We start from the raw sequence: 23,908 nt of genomic DNA, 5'->3' as shown, positions 1-23,908 counted from the left end.
CCATTTAATTGTGTATACATCTATTTTTCACAGGAAATAAAAAAGTTCACAACATCGTATATGAAAACATAAGTAGTAGACTTCATACCTATGATATTTATATAACTCAATTAATCTAATGGATTATATATAATATCATGAATTGGAATAACATAATTTTAAAAGTAATAACATACTTACATGCAACCACATTGCCTAAAACTTTTCCACTCTTCAAGCCAGTCATTAGTTGCTCAAGCTTTAGTTTAAAAACCCTTGAGACAATATTTGGTCGATCTTGTGGCATTAAATTTATGGATTTCACATCTCTTAAAATTTCTGGCCAACATGGATTACATGTAAACGTTAGAAAGAGATCTTGAAACCCAGCATAACTACAGATAGACATTCCTTCAAAATAAAGTTGGTCCATATATCTTCGACCACCACTGAAAAAAGAGAGCAAGATAATACATTTCCCACAATTTGATGGTTGGGTCTGTTTCTGATATTGAGAGTTTTGTAGTGAACTGTATTTATCAGAACGTAATTGCTTTTGATGAGTTCTTATATAGAATAAGCATTCAGATTCCATCATTATGTAGCCATCAACAATAAAATGTTGGAACAATCTATGTGATATGCACAAAGTTTGTGCTTCAAGGACTCTAGCCTGTAATCTAAATGAATGGAACTCTTTGATTGTGACTTTAGTTCTTTTCCTTTCGTTAGAATCTTTTTGTTCTCTATGTTTCACATCATTTCTATAGCCATCTTCGCCATATGAAAATAATATAGGATATTGCAAACCAAGATAGCTAACATGTAGTTCATTGATTCTTTGTAACTTCCCACTTTGCAGTTGTAGAATAATATCCATGTTCAATGGTTCATTCCCATCACCAGATATCAATGCAGCTATCTCATAAACCTTAGGTAAATTATAGATTTTGCCATCAGTTTTCCTATGAGATATCAATTGCAATTTCAGATCATGTGATTTTTTCTTCTCAAATATTTCCTTTGCCATTCCGAAAGATTTAGCAAAGACATTATGATGGTAAAACATATCTTTTAACTTGGCAACAATCTTTGGATCAAGTTGGTTCCCAAATCTGCATTATTAAACTTGTAAGTTAATATAACCTAAGAAAAAACAATTTATTATTATGACTTTAGTATCTGTTATAAGAATTATAGTTTACCTTAAGCCTCCAATTCTATTTTGGATTTTATTCTCTGTACCATAGATATACAAGTGAGAAAATTTAGGAGGTTTTCCTGGCATTGGTAATAAACTCCCTATTAGATGGCAAGATTGACCTTGAATTCTGTAAGTTGGTGGTCCCTTGTCTTTGTTGAATGATCTGTCAATTTTTGCTCCAGGGGATGTGAAACAAAAAATCATGTTATAAGCTTGTATATTTTCTTGGTAATTTTTGCTTTGCACTCAATCTTTCTCATGTAAGAGTTGATGGAGTATAAGTGGAAGATTCTGAAGATTTGGTAGTTGTATCCTTCCATTTCCAAAACACAAGGTAAATTGTGGTTTTCTTGTATTCTTGTTCTTTCTAATCCTTTCTTCATACCACATTTTGGCATGGCAATGCTGACAAATATGTATGGGATCACCAAGATCAATATATCCTACAATTAGTTACTTGATCAAATTCAATATATGACTCATGAAGTATCAACAATTTTTTTAGTGATGATATATTAAAATTCGCATGTACTATACTAGTATTAAAATGAATTGCCTCAACTTGTTCAAATACTAATAATTGATCCTTGTCAGAATCATCTTCATGGTTTAATTCTATAATATAATTGCATCATATTTTTTATATAAATATCAGCTTTAAAGTTCCTAATATTAATTGTGTCTTATGATCATGTTACCTTCAGATTGTGTACTGAGTCACAAGTAATATAAAACGGTAAGAACCGAGTATTGAATCACATGGAGTTTGTTTCATTTGGAAAAGTGTTCATTCAATAAGTAGACATTTGTATAAAATCGTGAAATGGAAATAAGCATAGGATATAGTAGTAATTCTAAAAATAACTACAAAATTAACTATGTAAATGCGAGAGAGAAACATATGATTAAAATGTTGGGTCCTTCTACTTAGTAACTTGATGCAATTAAGGGTTTTTCTCTATTTAAGGTTGTTTATGTGTTCTATGTTGAGGGAAAATACACCAAACACCAATTCCTCATGTGAATGGACTAATTCTATTTAAACCTCGTTCTCGGATGTTTCGTCAAACTTAGCCTAAACAAATTACATTACGATTACAACATATTAAAAACTAAATCTCTGCACTCCATGTCCATATATACAGTTATCTAGCCCTACTTTATCCAGTTCTAGGGATTCAAAACATTTTCCAATGCTAAAAATCCTAACTTTACACGCAAATGGGTAATCAATCCACAAGCATGCAATAATTAAATGCAGATAGAAGCAATGAACACATCAAAACAACATTAAATAGATAGTAAAGAGTTTTTACATCAAGGCTAAGCAGAAATTTCCAACAAAAGCTTTAGCCTTCCATGGCAAGTTATCACCTTTCAGCTACAATAGGGGTTTTTGGAAGCAAAATTTAGACTACACAATGGTGGGGATGTCTCCCCCACCTCTAGGAACCTAAAAATCACTCTAAAACCTAGAATCTTCTTGAAAGCTGAGGTTTTTGGTGCTCCCTTGTCCTGCTGCGTCTCTCACGTATATCTCTCTTCTTCCAAAAGCTAAAAAAACTCAAAAGACTCCAAACTCTAAAGACTCCCTTTTTTTACGCCAACTTTAGCTTTTAAGGGCTTTCTATCCTCGAAGGCTCGCTTAGTGTCATTTTCGCGCTAAGCACGAGTTAATGATTTTTAGTTGAGTGAGTCAGGCGCGCTAGGCGCCAGAAGAGACAAACGACTCGCTGAGCAAGCTGATGGCGCGTTGAGCGCGTGCATGCATGGTTGATTCTCCTCATTCGCTGAGCGAGCTGATGTCTCGCTTAGCGGATGTTGCTCGCTAAGCGCATATGTCTCACTTAACGAGACACCAACTGCTGCAACCTTCTTATTCTTCATCTTTTCACCTGAAATTGAAGTTAAAAACACATTAATTCACAATGAAGGGAATGTCTATTGCATAAAAATTAAACTAAACAAAAATATGTACAAACCTACAAAAAGAACTATAAATTGGGAAAAAGACAAATTTCATAATACTTTTCAATACAAAAGTTAATCATAAATAACAACTAACATTGAGTTGTTGGTTTAGTTGGACTGATACATGGTTGAAGAGGTTGCAGCAACAAATTGTTCATATATGCACTGAGCTAATATTTTTTAGTAGCCTGCTTTTGTTAACTTGGATGTGCCTTTTTTAGTAGCCTGCTTTTGTTAACTTGGATGTGCCTTTTACTGGGATGAGAATGGATGCCACTTGTATTATGGATAACATTATCATTAGTAGAAGTGATATTATTTAATAGAGTTCTAACCTATGAGCACCTACTCGTTCCTGCTCATTCAAGTAAAATGAACATATTGTCAACTGCATTTAACTTTATTATATGCAAAAGATCAATGTAAGTAATTAAAGTCATAATTATTTTAAACTATAATAACCATTTTTGGTGTTAATAGGCATACGGAGATTTTCCATTGAATGCTTTTTCCTTGTTGCACGCTTGGCATTTAAGATTGCCTTACGTTTTCTCCGTGCTACATCATTTTTTTTTCTTGCTAGTTTTGCTCAACCTCCATAACCTGCAATATTTGAACCCAATGAACTTATAACCTAGACTGCATAGAAAGAATTAGTAATATACTAAGTATAAATATAAAGTTTCTATACTCACGTAGATGGAAGTGGATATAGTATATGTGGTTTTGAGGTTCTTTACTTGTTGAAATCCATGTTGAATGCTCTAAATGGTCAAAAGGAAAAGTTATCAAAAGTAAAGTTGTGTGAAAAGAGATTATTATAATAATATAATTATTTCTTGCTTTCTATTATGATTAACTGGCGTGAGTCTAATATCTTGTTTTCTCAAAACTAATAAAAAAATTATAGTTTCAGTTAAAAATTAAAATGTTTTCTATTTCTAATTTTTTACTATAAATATATAACATCTTAATCAAATTTGATCTATTAATTTATATTTCTTTTCTATAGTTTTAAAAAATTATTTTATAATTATGTATTTTTAATAATTTAAGGTGATAAGCTATAAATTCAAGATACAAACTAAAAAAAGGAACTTTTTAACAATAGAAGGTCTAGGTATTTTGCAAATATTATCATTCTACCAAAAAATTAAAGGATAAATAATGAAGAAGGTTAGAAACTGAAGTACACAAAGGATATCCATAAAGAGAGAGCATGTCATTTCTGTGACTACACAATGAAAGGAGAGCAAGTTATTACAACAACAACAACAACAACAACGCCTTATCCCACTAGGTGGGGTCGGCTACATGGATCAACTTCCGCCATAATGTTCTATCAAGTACCATACTTCTATCCAAACCATTAATTTCGAGATCCTTTTTTATAACCTCTCTTATAGTCTTTTTGGGTCTTCCTCTGCCTCGAATTGTTTGTCTTCTCTCCATCTGGTCTACTCTCCTCACTACAGAGTCTACCGGTCTTCTCTCTACATGCCCAAACTACCTAAGTCTATTTTCCACCATCTTCTCTACAATAGGCGCTACTCCAACCCTCTCTCTAATAGCTTCGTTTCTAATTTTATCCTGTCGAGTCTTACCACACATCCACCGCAACATCCTCATCTCCGCTACACCTACTTTATTCTCATGTTGGCTCTTGACCGCCCAACATTCTGTTCCGTACAAAATCGCCGGTCTTACCGCAGTCCGATAAAACTTTCCCTTTAGCTTGATCGGTACCTTTGCATCACATAACACCCCCGATGCTTTTCTCCATTTCATCCATCCTACTTGAATGCGATGATTCACATCCCCTTCAATTTCCCCATCATCCTGTATTACAGACCCAAGATATTTAAACCGTATGACTTGAGGGATAATATGGTCTCCTATTTTCACCTCTGAGTTAGAAACCCTAAAGGAGAGCAAGTTATTAATGACAAAAAAAAATGCTAAACCCAGGTTACACACACTATGGAAGATAATAGGTTTAACATAAATAAAGAGGTAACTAAAGAGTAAGGGAGGAAGACAACAAAATGAGGTTTCAGCATTCACGTTAACCTTGAAATTGAAATGGACTTGTAAGAGTAAGAGAGTGAAGAGTAATTGGAAATGGAGAGAGGAAGACGAAGAGTAAGACAGTAGAAAGCTATAAAAGGAATTGAAAGAGTAGATGAAGAGGTTAAAAGGAAAACAAAATGCAACGATCCCCTACTCCACTTTTGGCGAGGTCAGAATGTGACAAGAGTTAGGAATTTTTTTTTCTTTTATTTGAAGCTAACCGGTGTGAGTCTAATATCGGATGGTCTTGGGTTCCCATAGTATTTCATAATTAATATTAGTTTCTATAATATTTATTATATCTAATACTAACAATTTAATCAAATTCAATCGATTAATTACAAATTAATATAATCATTAATATGTAATAACTAATTAAACATAATTTCAAATTCTCAGCTTCTCAAAACTAATAAAAAAAATTATAGTTTCAGTCAAAAATTAAAATATTTTCTATTTCTAATTTATTACTATCAATAAATAACATCTTAATCAAAATTGATCTATTAATTTATATTTCTTTACTACAATTTTAACATTATTTTATAATTATGTATTTTTAATAATTTAAGGTAATATTTATGTTTAAAATTATATTTTTAATATCACAAAATTTTACTATACAAAAAAATTAATTTAATATTGATTTGTGTATTTGGCATAATTAATACAAAAAATTTGAAAACATATTTATTTTATATATAATTTCAACTAATATTTATAATTATTTAATTTAATATTCTAATCTATTTTTAAAAAAAATATTGCTATTTTTAAATTATATCTTTTACATTCATTTATAAACCCGCACAAGTGTAGGTAAATATCTAGTGCAGATTAAATCATACTGACATTGTCTAATGTTAATAACATTTTTTTGCTAACTTTAATTTAAGCTGCTTATCAACTTAGCCAATGCTTATCAAAACAATAACATAAGATAGAGTTGATTTGTTACGAACACTCACAAAAGTTCAAATTTAAAAACATATGGTTAAAGTACTACATACCAACATATGGTCCGAATAAAGTACATCTAATAGGCAAAATATTCATAATGTTCAATACAAAAGGTAGGATTAAGTTCAGCAGTCTAAACATCTTCATTAGGTGGACTTTGTTCACTATCATTACTCCGATGATAGCTTGATTGTGGTAAATTTGTTGCACCACAGTTAGCCAAAAAATCTTCCGTTTGCTTTCTAACCCATTCAACCAATGTAGCTCAGAGGCTGGTTGCTTTAGAATCATATAAGAATTCTCTAAGAAAGATTTTTCCCCTATTTTTTGAGCTTTCACCTCATGTTGAATTGTTCCATATTCCTGTGTATGGAACATTCGTAAGACTTGTTTATCATGACAAATTTGATCCACAACATACCCATTGTGAATACATAGATGTCACACACACTCTCTAGCTCCTCCATGACCTTTTTTTACCAAGAACAATAATTCCTTTCCAATAAGTGACTTAAGAATCATTGGAGGTTCTTTTTGAGCTTGGATCCTAGAACATTAAATAAATTTCATTAGAACATTGAGTTGGTTAATTACTCAATTGTTACAAATTATGCATGATTTATAATTAAAAATATACCTCTAGAGATAAGATCGGGTCATGGCATGAAACATTAATTTAACAAACGACTAACATCAGAAGGTGGAAGTTTGAACCATACAGTACCAATCTCATCATATACCCGGACTTTGATAGAGTACCTTTTTTTTTTAAAAAAAAGTACTTACTCTTTTATGTAATAAATTATCATGAAATACATTTATTGCATGTTAACTTAGAATAATGTACCTCAAAATAATTGGGATCCTGTAGTCACCTCTTGCATGGTCAATATCATTATATTGCCTCATCCTTTCTCCATCTAGGTACTTCCACCAAGGTTCATTATCTATGAAGGCATCATTTTTGTCCAAAATACACAAAGGCCCCCCTTTGTAACAATGAGAGAATAAGATTAATTATTTATAAGGTCAGGCTTCACATTAAATTCTAATTTTAAACTATTGAAACTATTAATAAACTATGCTTACCCAACCAATCAAATGCAAATCTCCAATTTTCTTGTGATAATTGTTGAACAGATATTTTTCATACAAATTAGCTCTTACTGTTCCCACAGTTAATTGTTGGACCTTGACCTCCATGTTAAAGTCATTCTCCATTATACTGATAGATTTAAACTAAATTTTAGAATTTTAAAGAGGTAATACAACTAAATTGTAATTACCATATACAATACAAATTATAATTTAGAAAATGTATTGGATCTATGTACCACTTATAAATTTCTATCTGCTCTGGGATATCAGAATTATATCTTACTTGTGTGACTTCAGCTACAGATTCAATATATGATTCTCTTGTAAAATATAAATAGCATTCTTAACATTGTATCCATCTATAGATGCATATATCTACTATGTCAAAAATATTACCACAAAATAAAGCTCCATGCACTCTAATTTTTGCATTTTTGATTGCAAAAGAAGGGATTGAACCATCATTATCCTTAAAGTAATCATTAACTTTGGTGACATAATCATCACATAAAACGCATTCAATAGTAGTCCTACAACAAATGATAATAAAATCTCACTTACCATTCCTGGAAAAAAGATTGTGAATTAACATGGTTAGTTCTGAGAATGATATACATAAAGGGATTATATACATACTTTCCATTCAATACTTGCAAGAAGATAAGACGAATTAGTTTACCATATAAAAATGTTTTTCACAGGATGTTCCCGTAATGAAGCCAACAACATCTGTACAATTAAAATAAAATAATTAAATCTGTGAGTAATCTTACTCATAAAATGCAGCAGAATAGAAAAAAGTCATAATTTCGGAAACACTACCTATCAAGTGATTTGGAATATGTGTAACATTCACCGGATCTTCAAGTGGTACTGGATTAAAACAGTTTGCAGTAATTTTTTCATGTTCCATGTAGGTAACCATGGAATACCTAGTGATTTCAATCTTATAATCATGATTTACTACTCTGTCGGGCCCTAAGTTGGCCATGACACTTACATTAGCAAAAAGATAGACTTTCCCTTGGATATCCAGATGGAGAAGATTATATATATCTTCTCATGATGATGCTTGTATCTTTTGACCCTGGTTAATATTGTTTAAATGACCACAACATATAAGTTATTATGTTGAATAGTAAGTAAATAGTTAATAAGACCACATTAGACATAAATTTAGGATTAAGGTTACCTCACTATCAAACAGTATCATGTGAAATTTTCCAATCTGATGGTCTCTAATATTTTCAACAACATACCAGAATTTACTAACTTTAGCCTTCACGGCCCATGAATATAAGGAATAAGTGATCTCTTTGAGTTTGATTTGTGAAGTCCCCATTAAAAGCTTACCTTCAACGCGCATTTAAGTCAACCTATTTTAGTGTAACATCTAAAGTATAATAACTTCAAATGGATATATTAGTTAGGAAAAAAAAATTACACACATGGTGATGTGATCCTTACTAGGAGCGGATCGCTTGATACAAGTTACAAAGTTTTGGATGACACCACTTCCAGAGAGGGAAGATAAGTCATGGTAGACGCCACAAGGATTACCTTGATAAGTCTGAGATTGATTCAACAAGAAACTCAGAGAGAAGCTCTCACCAAATTTTATCAAATGCCAAAAGTCATTCAATTGAAAACAAAATCCATACATATAGTGTATCTGAACGAAAAGATAGAAATAAACATAGGCCTTCAAAACAGTTTGGGCCAAAATTACAACGAAAAAATTATAAATAAAAGAAAACATATTTGGCATGGGCCTTCATATTAGTATGGGCCTTCAGCAACAATTAATATTCTTAGTAGTGTCTCTGCCTCTAGGCCTTCATCCTTCTCCACTTTGACCTTGTTAAGTATGTCTGTTACCATTTGTTAGAAGGTATCCACTAACTGTTTGGTCCTACTCCTGGTCATAGGTCCCTGTATTTGGGCAGTTTTAGGATTTTTATCATTCCCTCCTTCTTGGAAAGCATTTGCCCTCAAATGTTCAGAATCATCACCTGGAATATCGATCTTGTAAGCATTGTCATTGATCCTCTCTAGTGCTTGGAAAGGTCTGTCTCCTCTAGGTTGAAGTTTGGACTTCCTTTGTTTAGGGAACCTCTCCTTCCTCATGTGTACCCAAACCCAATCACCTAATTCAAGTACCACTTCCTTCCTATTCTTGTTGGCTAGCTTGGCATAGCTTTCATTCTTCTTTGCAATTTGAACCTTCACCTGCTCATGCAATCTTTTCACACGCTTAACTTTAGCATATGCATCCTTATGCTGAGTCTCTTGGGGATTGCTTTTGTAAGCTGGCCTGTTAGGCAATGAAGCTCTTGGAAGGAGGTCAATTTGATGTTTTATGCCTCTTGAAGGTGGCAGTCCATGAGGAGTCTCCTTGGGAAAGACATCTTTAAATTCCTACAATAAGAGTTCAACACTAGGAGATGCAAAAATCGTTAACTCATTAGAATTATCAACAGAAACTCTATTATCTTTGCAGTACAATAGATAGAGCGGCTCACAAGCAAGTAACACTTTCCTCACTTCACTCGCCTTTGCTACACAATTAAATTTTCTCTCATGTGTATCACTTTTTCTATCATGTGTATCACTCTTTCTCTCAAGTGAATCACTCTTCTTTTTCCTATTCCTCTTTGGTACTTCACTTTTTTCTCTCTCTTGTTCTCTTTTTTCTCTCATTCTGATTTGGTCATCACACACTTCTCTAGGGGATAGAGGTTTAAGAATAATCTTCCAGTCATGGTGCTGGAAAGAAATCTTGTTGGTGAAGTCATCATGCACTGCTTTGGTGTCATACTGTCATGGTCTTCCTAACAGTATATGAGTTGCCTCCATTGAAACCACATCACACAGCACCCTATCATTGTATCTTCCAATGGTGAGACACACCTCAACCTGCTGAGTCACTTTTACCTCTTCATCTTCACTAAGCCACTAAAGTTTGTATGGCCTAGGATGGGGCTTAATATCCAAATTAAGTTTGGACAATAACCTGGAACTTGCAACATTGGTACAACTTCCTCCATCAACAATTAAAGAGCAAAGCTTACCATTAATCGTACATCTGGTGTGTAAAATATTTTCTCTTTGGGTGTTATCTTGTGGCTGCATCTGACTTCCCAAGAGCCTTCTCACCATTAGCATATCACCCTGCATAGCTTCCTCCTCAAGCTCTTCTTTCGCTTCTTCTTCTTCTTCTTCACTGATTTCAGATTCACTGGTGATTGCTCCATCTGCCTTCATGATCATGGTCCTCCTAGTTGGACAGTCAGAAGCACTATGTCCTCTGCCTAAGCATTTTATGTTTCTGGTACCAGTGTTAGATGATGAAGCAGAATTATGCTTGGTTTCAGCACTGGACACTACTGACTTTCCATGTGGATTGGACGAGTTGTCTCCCTCCTTCTTGGATCTGTTGGTCCAATTCTGGTTGAAATTGTTGGATGAGTTCCTTGTTGCTGCAATTTTCCTCTTCAACTGCTGCTCAACCAGGATTGCCTTATGCAGCAAGTCATCTAACTCCACGTACTCCTGTAATTCAACAACATCTCTGATGTTAGGATTTAGGCCACTCAGAAAATGAGTCATTGTGTCCTTAGTGTCCTCTTCAATGTTGGCCCTCACTAGCGCCATCTTTATCTCCTTGTAGTCCTCTTCAAGGATTACCTCGATAAGTCTGACGTTGGTTCGACAAGGAACCCAGACTGAAGCTTTCACCAAATTTTATCAAATGCCAAAAGTCATTCTATTGAAAACGAAATCCATACATATAATGTATCTGAACGAAAAGATAGAAATAGACATGGGCCTTCAAAATAGTTTGGGCCAAAATTACAACGAAAAAATTATAAATAAAAAAGAACATATTTGGCACAAGCCTTCAAATTAGTTTGGGAATTCAGCAACAATTAATATTCTTAGTAGTGCCTCTGCCTCTGGGCCTTCATCCTTCTCCAATTATATCTTGTTAAGTATGTTTGTTATCATTTGTTGGAGGATATCCATTGACTGTTTGGTCTTACTCCTGGTCATAGGTCCCTATATTTAGGCAATTTTTGGATTCTTATCACCTGGTTTCAGAATCACTTCAAAGAAGGATCTGGAGTTTAAGTTTCACAAGGTCCTATAGAGGCACATCCAAAATGTATTGCATACAAGGTTTATACAGAAAAAACTTTATTTTTCTCCCTTAACCTATATTGGATATTTAATAGGCATAACAAATATAAGGTGTAAGTGAATGGACCATGGTCTTCTAAACATAGGGAATAGTATTTGTTTAGTATAGATTATGATTACACTACTGCGTAACTATAGCAATTGTCCTTTCATCTACTCAATTTGATTTGAGTAGGCACTGCATTTTTTGGGGAAAGGTGTTTCCACATGAGATACATATCACATTTCTTACTTAAACTATTAAACTATTTGAAGCCCTTATATATATAATACATTTAAAGCTTAAAATAAAGATGAATGCCTCCTACAAGTTTCTAAACTTAATATAGTATTATCGTAAAAACTATTCTAACTATTTAGAACTATCAATCGTATCAGTGTTACTTTAGCTAAACATTTATTTCAGTATATGGTATTGCACTATCAGATAGTCAAATAAAGTAGTTTGACATAACAACTGTTAATATCTAGGTATAAGCCTTAATGATATTGAGTCTAATGATATACAAAGAGAGTTGCCTCCATCATGGATTAAGACTAAATAGATAGTATTCATAGCCATTTATGAAGCATAGTAAAAGTAGATATTAAAATCCATTTATTAGAAACATTTTATAACATATGCTCTGATGCAATATGAAACATTTCATAGTCAATAAAGCATATTTTATATCTTAGTTTAAGCATGTTAGATAGTTGCTTATATAACACCAGAAAAGGTTGATTTGGTGAACCATCACCATAAGTATTAACATATTACACCACCCAAAATAGAGCAATTTTGTTGAACCATCACCATAAGTATTCACATATTACAAAACCCAAAATAAATAGTTTTTGTGAACCATAACCATAATTAAGTACACACATATTTAACAACCACAAAAGGTAACATTAAACAACCCAAAAAATAAGCAGGCTTCAAAATCCTTCTAATTTCCCTCCAACCATGTTTTACTCAGACTTTATATACTTGGATAATTTGGAAGAGGATAATTGAATTGTTGGCAGGTCTTCAAATGGTACTGGTTCCAGCTAAGATTTAGAGACCACTAATTCTCTCTTTGCAGGAGTCACTGAAATTCAGGATCAAACTCTCCACTAGCTAATAAGGATTGTTGTTGTGGCAGTATATAAATACAACAAATGTTACCTTATGTGTAAGTTCAGTATTAATAAACATAGGTTAAACCAAAACTTACAGTATAAACTAAATCATCACTCTTCTTCATAGACAAATCTAACATTTCAGGTTCAATTTCAGGAACCTATAATTAAAAAACAATAAAAACTCATTATTTTCAACATGGTCTCATTATAAACCATCAAGATTTTCAATTCTATTGACCTCATTTGCGGGAAGTCTCCTCAATATTGAGATAATTAAATCTTCATCATCTGATATCTGTGGCATAGAATACTGGGTATTGTTCGGCATAGCCTTAAATCTAAAAGCTATCTTTTCCCAGTATTTTATCAATAGCCTCTAGAATGTCCCTTGGATCAAATTCACGTTCCTGCCAACTCAAACATCAAATTTAAATATATAAAAAATGTAAGTTGACTATGATTATTTAAAGTAGGAATTATTAAAAGAAGCACTATTAGATTTTTCAGTTGGACCTAATCAATCATGTGTTGTTTATTCTCACTTGCACTTTCTTTATCCCATAAAGTAAAGTTGGTAGTTTCATTGGGTTGGGCAACTCTCACTTCCAATTGAAACCTATATAATATAAGATAACTTAACTTGAGTTATAAATGATTTAATCACACATCAATTGGAAACATATACATAACCTATGTAACATAAGAAACAAAAGGTTTAAACAAAGAACCTAGACACAGTTGTTGCACTTTCATTTCCACAACCTTGACAAGTTTATGAAAATTTCTCAGTCAACTTTCTTGTTACATTTTGGACAACCCTCGTATATCCAACCATTGGCAATTGAGAACTTGGTTATTGTGGCAACAATTACACAAACATATTCCCAGCAAAAAAATATTTAAAACTTTTAACATCACAGTGTTTATACATCATTTTAATAGTGAAATCTAATAAGTATTCAAAATCAATCCTAGCAAATAAATAGTTAAATATAGAACAAATACATTTACCTTTTTCAACTCCCAATGTTCACTCAATGGTTTCACTTGAGCATTATAAAGAAATCTATCCTCTGAAGTAATTTGTGAAGAATAAGAGATTTCACTCATCCTTTGACTGAAAGTCACAAGGTTTAGTTGACTCGGATCCAATCTACAATAGAGATATCTTTATTTTAAACTATTCTATAAAAAAAAAAAAAGTATTTGTCACAAACTCAATGTATTGGTCCCAAAAATTAATATTTTATTGAAGAAAGAAGTTTGATTCATAATTAGTACCCATTTTTATAATCTTCAATGTCCTTCAAATCTTCATTGATAAACACTCTAAAACCATACATTGAGTTTTGAATGGAAATTGCATAAGCCCCTACATATATATTATGATTATTAAGGCAAGCACAATATAATCTATAATTTGGGTACATAAATTAGAAGTGAAATTGAGGCTATTATTCAAGAAATAATGACCTCGTGCTTCCTTAATTTTTGCCCGATGAAGTAGAAATATAGCTGGCCCATTTTCGTGTTTGTCCAAATAATCTTTCAGCAGGAATGCAAAATCCTCACATAGAGTAAAAGTGACAATGGTGCCACTATTAAAAAACAAAACATAATAACTATAGTCAATTATATGGAAAATTAGAAATATTTCAATTGAAGACTAAAATTAGAATGATAGAAAATATCTCACCACTTATCCTTCATGGTGAACACCACCTTTTTGGGTTTCCCATCTAGGCTCCATTACAATACATCAATTAACTCTCCGATAACATCTGCTCATGATATCAATTTTTATTAACTTTTGAATACAATGGGTGGACTTAATAAGGAATAAGTAATAAACATACCTATTAAGTAGTCAGGATTGACACTGCCAGTAAGAACATCATCAAATAGTGTAAAATCATACACCATTTTTCGATATCATTGGAAAATCCTACTCTTTAATTTTTGTGGCTTTGACAAAGTTTAATTTAAAAGCATGCTTTGTTGCCCTAAACTGTCTAGTATTGTTTTCAACTTCAAAATTTTGTATCATATATTTCTTGTCCATTTTAACAATATCATTCCACTTTTCAGGATCAACATTTTTAATTTGAGTAACAATCTTATCAGCCTATGCAAAATATTAAAAAAAAAGTGATATAAGATGGTAATTATTTGACAATAAACCTTAATAATCTATATTATACCTTCTCATCCATCAAGATCATTTCAATGTTAAACCTTGGAGCTCTTGGAACATTCCACATATTAATCACACGTACACGAATTCTACAAGTCTCCTTTTCATTAGTAATGTCCATAATGGAGTTGGGCTTACGTGCCATGATGAACTATTACATAGATAAGCATTAAAACATGACTAAATAAATAATCTATAAACTCAAGATACAAAGTAAAAAAAAAAAAGAACTTTTTAATCTACCAAAAAAGGATAAACAATGAAGTTAGAAACAAAAGTACACAAAGGATATCCATAAAGAGAGAGAATGTCATTTTCGTAACTATACAATGAAAGGAAAGCAAGTTATTAATGACCCAAAAAAATGATAAACCCAGATTACACATATTATGGAAGATAATAGGTTTAACATAAATAAAGAGGTAACTAAAGAGTAAGAGAGGAAGATGGCAAAATGAGGTTTCAACATTCACACTAACCTTGAAAATGAAATGGACTTGTAAGAGTAAGAGTGTGAAGAGTGAATCGAAACGGAGAGAGGAAGACGAAGAGTAAGCGAGTGGAGAGGTATAAAAGGAATTGAAAGAGTAGATGAAAAGGTTTAAAGGAAAACAAAATACAATGATGTCCTACTCCACTTTCGGTGAAATTAGAAAATAAACAAAAGAGAAGATATGCTACTCTATACTCTTTGAACACAAATGTTAAGACTTTTAAATGGACTAATGGTCAAATTGGTACTTTGGACATTTTAAGAGTTTACAATATTTGTTTGGTTTTATTTGATGCTAACTTTGAATTAGAATGTGACAAGAATTTGGATTATTTTTTTCTTTTATTTGAAGCTAACTTTGAAGGAGAAGGTGACACATATGTATGTAGGTACATTCTTTTACTACAAAGAGTAGATACTTACCCATTTTAATTATTTTAGTTATTACATATAAATTTTTTACTTCATTTTAGTTCTTATAATTTTGAACAATGGAGACTAAAATAAATTTAAAAATATTCCTATAGGGATTAAAACAATTAATTTCCGATTAAAGGAACTAAAAACTTAAAAATTATATAAGTATTGTGAGCATGAGGTTTTGTTTCGAGATTTCCTTCTATTTATTAAAGGAAAAAAATATGATATTGAAATTTTCTTATAAAATTAAAATAATAAATTCATTCACTATTTATTTTTATTCCAATAAAATAAATTTAGAAACTAATTAAATCAACTATAAATTAATTGAAATAATTAGTCAAATATAACCTCATGAAAGAAAACACTTGTTAACATTATTCATATTTTATTCAAGATATTCAAAGAATATTAATTATATAATTAAGAAGAAATAAAAATAAAAAATACTATTTTTCATTGAATAAAAATGGCAACAATTATTACGTTTAAGACCTTACTAGTTTCGAAATCAAAATAATTTTCTTAAAAAAATTCAAAAAATATTTTTATTAAAATATATTCATGCATAGCTAAATATAATAATTTTTTTTGTTTTATTTATCTATTTTTATAAGAATTTTTTCAAATTATCTTTTGCATTAATTAATTTTTATCAAAATAATCCTTATTGTTTTGTAATAGATATTATATATTTAAAAATAAATATATTATCTCTATTAAATAAAAAGACTAATGCTTAAACTAATTAAGTGTGAAAAATAATTAAGTGAAAAAAGAAAAATTATGAATCTCAATACACTTAAAAATAATTTTTGTAAAATAATATAAATTTTTAATAAATTTAATACTACTAATCATAACTAATTTTCTTAAAGAAATATGTGAATTAGTTTAATGACTCTTGGATTTAAGAGGGAGTAATTAATAAACTCCTACCTTTATTTTTTAACGTATTTTAACACATTTTTTAATTTTTTTTTATTAATTACTACTCCCACCATTTATTAGGAAGCACTATATAGAAATTGGTAAGACTTGCTAGTTGCTAGTTGCTACTAGGCGGTTAGAAGTTTAAGCCTCGTTGACCTTAATTAGTGACTTCACCCTTTTCATTGATTAGGTAATAAATGAGTCTACACACTTTAATTTCTCAGTAAACAGGGATTAGGGAAATCAAATCTCTCTACCCAATAGCCTTTGCACGTGTACCCCCTCTAGTTTCGCTGCTACTATAATCCCAATTATCACCTTCTTAATCCCAATTTACTCATAAACTCAATAATAATAAATAAATAAACTGAACGATTCAATTCAACGTTGAGCATTGCCATCACCATCATCACCCTTCACTACCCTCTTCATTCTTTCTTTCTAATTCTAGCTTCCAAGCAACTCAACATTATTAGATTCAAAGTTTCGTCACAATCTTCCACTTTCTCTCTCTTTGACTTAGAGAGAGAGAGAGAGAGAGAGAGAATGAAGCTCTCGTCGTTGCAGCAGAGCTACCTCAACCGCCGGAGCAACAGCTTCAGAGGATCGCTGCCGTTGGACTCCTCCGCCGAAGTCTCCGGCAAGTCGCCGGCGGCGAGCACCTCCTGGCTCCTCCTCCACGCCGCGTGCTGCCTCGTCAGCGTCGTCATCGGCTTCCGCTTCTCCCGCCTCGTCTTCCTGTTCCTCTTCTCCGCTGCCTCCCGCGGCGGCGGCGAAATCTCCGCTCCATTCGTCGTGCATTCCGCCCTCGCCACCGCCAGCCCGATCGCGAAGAGCATCGCGGCGACTCCGGCGAACCATACCGCCGCCGCCAGGCGTGTGGTGGTCGGGCGGCACGGGATCCGAGTCCGGCCGTGGCCGCATCCGAATCCGGAGGAGGTGATGAAGGCGCACCGCATAATCGAGAGAGTCCAGAGGGAGCAGAGGACGCTGTTCGGAGTGAAAATGCCGAAAACGGTTATTGCAGTCACGCCGACGCACGTGCGCACGTTCCAGAAGCTTCACTTGAGCGGCGTCATGCACTCGCTCATGCTCGCGCCGTACGAAGTCGTTTGGATCGTCGTGGAGGCCGGACACGTCACCAATGAGACCGCTTCCATTATAGCCAAGTCAGGACTCAGAACCATCCACGTTGGCTTCAATCACCGAATGCCGATTTCGTGGAACGATAGACACAAATTGGAGGCTCGAATGCGCCTTCATGCTTTAAGGTCAACATTTCTGCCTTTTTTTTTTAATTCCAATGCTTATATTTTCAATTTGAGATATACTGATTTTCCCGCTAATTGGCGCATAAGACACAATTGCTCCACATAATGAATAGTTTGTTACCTATAATAGTCTTACCTGGCTCAAATAGGATTGCATCCGTTTGAAGATTAAAATTAAAAGCATTTGTAATTGCATGGTTTTGAAGATTTAGTTTGTTGTTATTTAAAATATTTGATTTGATTGATTTGTCGTCGGGTGGAACAGGATTGTGAGAAAAGAGAGGCTGGATGGAATTGTGATGTTTGCGGATGATAGCAATATGCATAGCATGGAGCTGTTTGATGAGATTCAAAGTGTGAAGTGGATAGGTGCAGTTTCGGTTGGGATTCTTGTCCATTCAGGTGGTGCAGATGAATCTTCGACCCTACAGGGTGAGGAGGAGGCCCCGCCAATGCCAGTGCAAGGTCCTGCTTGTAATGCGACCAATAATTTGGTTGGGTGGCATACCTTTAATAAGTTGCGATATGCTGGCAAAAGTGCAGTTTACATAGATGATCTGGCACCTGTGTTGCCCAGAAAACTTGAGTGGGCTGGGTTTGTGTTGAATTCCAGGTTGCTTTGGAAGGATCTTGATGATAAGCCGGACTGGATTAAGGATCTTGAAGAGTTAGATGGGATTGATGAGGATATAGAGAGTCCACTGTCTCTGCTCAGGGAGACTCATGTGGTTGAACCACTTGGGAGTTGTGGACGCCAGGTTTTGCTTTGGTGGCTGCGGGTTGAAGCTCGCACAGACAGCAAATTCCCTGCTCAGTGAGTCATCTTCTCTCAATTACCTATGATTTACTGTTATAAAGTTTCCCCTTGAAACAGCTTACTTGACTGGTATAAAGAAATAGTACTTAAGTTAAGTCTATATTGTTCTTTTTAGTCATATATGTGATTTTGTGTGGGATTAGTTTTGTGATGCTGCTGGTGCAACAGATGAAAGCTAGAAGTCGACATTAACAGAAAATTAGAGTGTTCAACACTTTAGATTGAGATATTTAATTTTCTTGGTAGTATGCTAAAATAAAAGGATATACAATGCAATTGGTGTTTCTATGGTTAATATGAACCTGACTGCATTACTTCAATTGGCTACTGATCAGTAGAAGATTCAGATTCATTGCTGGCATGCGAGTGTCCAGCCTTGATTTTGAGTCAATTCGTGAACACTATGTAAGAGTTCAACCTTCACTACTAACATGTGACTATGTAGTGCCTAGCCTTAATTGTGGACTTATTTGTTACTGCTGTCTGCCTTCATTGTTGACACATGAGTTCACAGCCTTTGTTGTAGACCTTTCTATTGATTCTCCTGCCTTTGTTGTAGACCTTTCTATTGATTATCCTGCCTTCATTGTGGACATATAACTGGTCAAGTATGAGACCTGGTTCACTCAACCAAATCTCACTGAAACTTGACTACTAGATCACCTCAAACATATACTAGTATTTTGAAAGGGTTTGTTTATAGCAAACTTAAAGCTTAGTAAGCTCTAGTTCGATGGGCAATGTCAGAATGTCTCATAAATATCAATTTTGTATTTAAGAATTATTTGGAGTATTTAATAATATTTAGATTGTATCCTAAAACATTTTAGGGTTTCTTAAAGATTATCTCTTAGGACTAGTTTCCCCATTTTCTAAGTTTCAATAGTACCTAATATTTCATTATTTGTTTTTCTATTTAGTTAGGGTTATTAGTATGAGAAAAAAAGGTTATGCACTGACAGTGTAAAAAGTTTTACATAGTCATCTAATCGCAATCCACCATATATGGTAAGTTTGTTGACTTTTAAAATAATGATCTTAAAATAATTCAAATGGTGATTTGTGATTGAATGATGGTATAAAGCTGTTTTACACCATCAATGCATAGACATTAAACTCTATTAGTATTAAAAAAAGTGAGTACTTTAGGTTTTAACATAACATTACATCTTATTGTAGACTACACAATTTCAACATTGCATGATCATAATGATATATTCTACCTCCATTCCATATGTATCGATGTTTAAGGATAAAGCACACAGATTAAAGAGCATTTACTATATGTGAAATATTGTTGTATTTGGACTGAAGTATTCTTATTTAATATCCCATTACTTGTGATAAATTACTATTGTAGCAATTATTAAATAGGGATATTGGGGGGGAAAAATTTAGCAAGACTTTATATTTATAAAATACCAATAGTTTTGAAAAAAAAGAAGGCTAAAACATCAATAGATATGAAATAGAGGTAGTAGTAGACACGTATATACTACTTAATAAGGAAATATAATGTGGTTGAGGGAGATTACAGGCTTTTCGGTGTAGATTGCAGGCTTTCCATGTGTCTGAACTCAAAATATCAAAATTATAACAAGGAATTTGTGATATAGTGATTTATTTGGTGCTAGGTACTCCATTAGCTCCAAATTGCAGAGAAATAGGTTCAGTTAAGTCCTTTTATATCACATGTTAAATCAATATCAATAACTTGAACCATTTTTTGTGATAGCTGATAGCTCCTTTAAATAGAATTGTAGATGGGTTCTGTTACTTGTACCCATTTCTCCAACAACTCTCATTGCCACTATTCAATTAATTTTCTTTTTTCATTCTCTTCATTTTTCTCCTACCTTTGGCTCATAAAGCTTGTGTTAGCTTGTGAGATAATTTTTCTTGTGCAACAATCATTTCTCATTGTAGATTTCCTTTTCCCATCAAATGCTAGAAACTACAGGACACAAAAGTCATGTTTGTTTTCACACTTAGCTGAACTCTTTAGAAGAAAACCAAATAGCATCTAACTGTACAACCCAATGTTGTTAGATGGAAATTTTTAGTTGATATCTTAGAGAATATGCCACTGGATTTTTGTCCATGACTTCCTGAATGTTTGATGGTGAATGTTGGGCTTAGGATCTCTGTGTCTTTGTCCAGTGAATTATCAGAATATGCTACTGTACAACTTGTCCATGACTTCCTGGATATTTGATTGTGAATGTTGAGCTTAGGATCTGTGTCATAGTCCAGCGAATTTTCAGAATATTTTCCTACATTTGTATGTGTAGTCACTTGTCATAAAAGCAAGTATTCTGGCATCATCTTTTCTAAAGTTCTTCACTCAGTGAATGCAAATAAAAAAGTGAACAGTGATTAAAATGCTAACTATAAATTAAGTTATACTCCCTCTGGTCTCAGATTATAAGTAAAAAAAAAATTATTTCACATTATTAAGAAAATTAGTTGACTTAATTAAATTGTGTCAATCCCAATTAAAAAATAAACTTTTTTCCTAAATTATTCTTCATTGGAATTTGATATCAAGCATAAAAAATAGTCTTCGGAAATAAAACCCCTATTATATGAAAAGTATTTTGAAAATAGTATCATTAAATAAGGCGAAATTAGTTAAGATTTTTTTATATTTGAGACCAAGATACAACGAATTTGTTTGCTTACATTCGAGACTGGAGAGAGTAACTTGTAAGGTCCTTTAACAGTGAAAAACTGTTGATGTTATTTATCATTTCTGTTTTACTCATTTCAGGTTTTTTCAACAAGTGATAATTTTGAAGAACACATGGTTGTGTGCTCATAAAGTTAAACTATTCTTATATGATCTTACCCATGATTATTCTTATAGTTGATTATAATCATATATTCATGACCTTCCGTTGTTTTTTCTTGGTTTTCATTCTTCATTGAGTTGTTTGTTGTTTGACTTCTGAAATATCAACCTGCCAGCTACTTAGTTCCCTCAAAATCTGATGTCATTTTTCAAATGTGTGGAGTATGATATCTCTTTTTGTTTCATCCCTATAATTTCTCTGAAAATTTTTTATATATACGCATGCCCTATGTTTTTCTTGGTTTCTGTTTTCATTTACTTGTTTCTTCTGTTAATAGTTTGTTTCTGCCAGCTAATACCCTCAGAAAAGTCATTTCTCAAATTTCATGGCATCATTTTTTTTCATCCCTTCAATCTTCTCTGAAAATCATGAAGTTTATTTTCAGGGCACATCTCAATCAGATTCATCCAACAAATATAACCCGGTTCATATCTTCTTAGAACTTTAAATTACCATGTTTTCGGTGCATATGAGCATATCCCTGACCATTTGATGCAATTTCATGCAGATGGATAATCGACCCTCCTCTGGACATCACAGTCCCATCAAAACGCACTCCATGGCCAGATGCTCCTCCTCAGCTCCCAATCAATGAAAAAGAGCTACTTGGCACACAAGATCAGACGACCAAGCATTCTACAAAGACTAGAACATCTAGATCGAGGCGCACTCGAAGTAAGAGAAAGCATGATGCCAAAGTGATAGGTGTGCAAGTCTCTACACATTCTGAACAAAACTGAAATGTTAATATGTGCATTTTAGAAATACACTGTGCCTTGTGGTTACGAAACTGCTGCTCCTCGTTGACAAGAATCTGGATTGAACAGATGAAGAAGCTCATGTTCTTACTGGATAGGAATAGGAATAGGAATAGGATTCATATACTGCGTGTAGTTACTACGGTGGACCAGCATATGTGCATTCGAGTCTGATTTCAACAATTTTTTTCTATATTGTTTTTTCCCTCATTTTTTTGTTGGGGTGATATATATATTTGTTCGCCTGAAAGGTAATGTCAACTTTGTTCTGCAGCATTTGCTTCATCAGAGGAAGCTTGTATAATTTTTCTTCAATCTTTTCAATGAAATAGAAATTCTTCTTCACAGGAATATATCCACAGTTGCCTTTTCTTTTCATTTTTTTTTTTAAATTTGTTTGTTGATTCCTCTTCTTGTTTTCCTCAACTGGTAGATTTCATTAGTCATAGTAGAGTTACAGAGTTATCCACGAAGCTCCTCACAATCTCACATAGGCCATAACCCTTACACGGCGAATCCATGAAAACTAAGTCAAGTTTTGTAAATGGAATTGTTATTCTGTACCTTGTGTTGGATTATCAATTATCATCTAAGCACATATACATTTTTAATGTAAAGACACAACATTTTCAAAGGTACATTTTATACACGAGTTAAGTAATCTTGCCAAATAAGAATTTTAGTACTTACGAAAAATCATGCCTAACTTCTCATGTAAAAACATAGTAAAAGAAAAGCGTAGAATGATTTTGTTTTATACCTCATTTCATAAAATTGGAAATCACTGCCCGATTGATGACTCTATATTCAATATAATGACATTGATTTATTTTTAACAAATTCTTATTTGTTTAATATAATAACAATTATTATCCTTTTTAATTCCAATTCATTTTTAACTTATCCTTGTCTTGCAATCATTTTAAGTCCATGTCTTAAACTTTATAGAATAATAATTGTGTAAATACATGAAACAATTTTAAAAAATATTTCGAAACATAATTATCATTTAGAGCAGCATAAAAAAATGTTATAGTAAATTTGTTGATTAGTTATTCTAAAACACTTTTTTATGAGCTTTTTTCTAAATCACTTTAAACATGTTTGTTTCCTTGTGAATAAATGGTGTTTGCTCCTTTTCACACAAGTTATTAAAAAAAAAGAGTTCTAACACTATAAATGAAAAGAGTTTTTCTCATTAAGAATATTTATATTATTAAATCAAATATTTCATTCCACAATAATATCATCAACTAAAGTGTGATTTATAAATCATGATTTCTAATGATAAAAAAACCATTATAAGTCCATGCATATTTTATAAAATCATCATCCGATAAATAAAACTGTCATAAATTATACTTATTTTTTTTATAACATAGATCGGGCAATATTCTAACACCATAGCACATGACATGAAGATTCAAACCAATCTAGAATCTATCTTCCTCGGGACTAGTTTGTTTAGCATTGGCAGCATACCCCTGAAATGTCATCTTATGTTGGCCTGACCACAATTTTGCATTTTCATGCCATTTGAAGAATTGAGTATTCATGGATTCATTGAATTAATCCCTG

At 32.8% G+C, this 23,908-nt stretch overlaps 1 protein-coding gene across 2 annotated transcripts; it reads left to right on the top strand.

The window, feature by feature from the left end:
* The first annotated feature begins 16,788 nt into the window (after nt 1-16,788).
* Nucleotides 16,789-22,675, top strand: LOC100788223 (beta-1,4-xylosyltransferase IRX14). 2 transcript variants are annotated; one of them, XM_006600871.4, is made up of 4 exons: nt 16,789-17,903; nt 18,169-18,717; nt 21,958-21,996; nt 22,081-22,675. In XM_006600871.4, exons 1-4 carry the CDS (start codon nt 17,179-17,181, stop codon nt 22,310-22,312), a joined length of 1,545 nt encoding a protein of 514 aa, XP_006600934.1. In that variant the 5' UTR covers nt 16,789-17,178; the 3' UTR covers nt 22,313-22,675. The 2 variants fall into 2 exon arrangements, with proteins under 2 accessions (XP_006600934.1, XP_003550043.1); XM_003549995.5 differs by lacking the exon at nt 21,958-21,996.
* The last annotated feature ends 1,233 nt before the right edge of the window (nt 22,676-23,908 follow it).

This window comes from Glycine max, chromosome 17 (genome assembly GCF_000004515.6).
Source record: "Glycine max cultivar Williams 82 chromosome 17, Glycine_max_v4.0, whole genome shotgun sequence".
In the NCBI taxonomy this organism is placed as follows: domain Eukaryota; kingdom Viridiplantae; phylum Streptophyta; class Magnoliopsida; order Fabales; family Fabaceae; genus Glycine; species Glycine max.
The sequence above is the reverse complement of the archived record's forward strand: the minus strand, read 5'-3'. Positions and strand labels throughout refer to the sequence as shown.

Coding starts and splice junctions, on each gene's coding strand:
- LOC100788223 (XM_006600871.4), top strand. CDS start 17,179: ATGAAGCTCTCGTCGTTGCAGCAGAGCTACCTCAACCGCCGGAGCAAC. Junction 17,904..18,168: donor ATGCGCCTTCATGCTTTAAG/GTCAACATTTCT, acceptor CGGGTGGAACAG/GATTGTGAGAAAAGAGAGGC. Junction 21,997..22,080: donor CATCCAACAAATATAACCCG/GTTCATATCTTC, acceptor AATTTCATGCAG/ATGGATAATCGACCCTCCTC.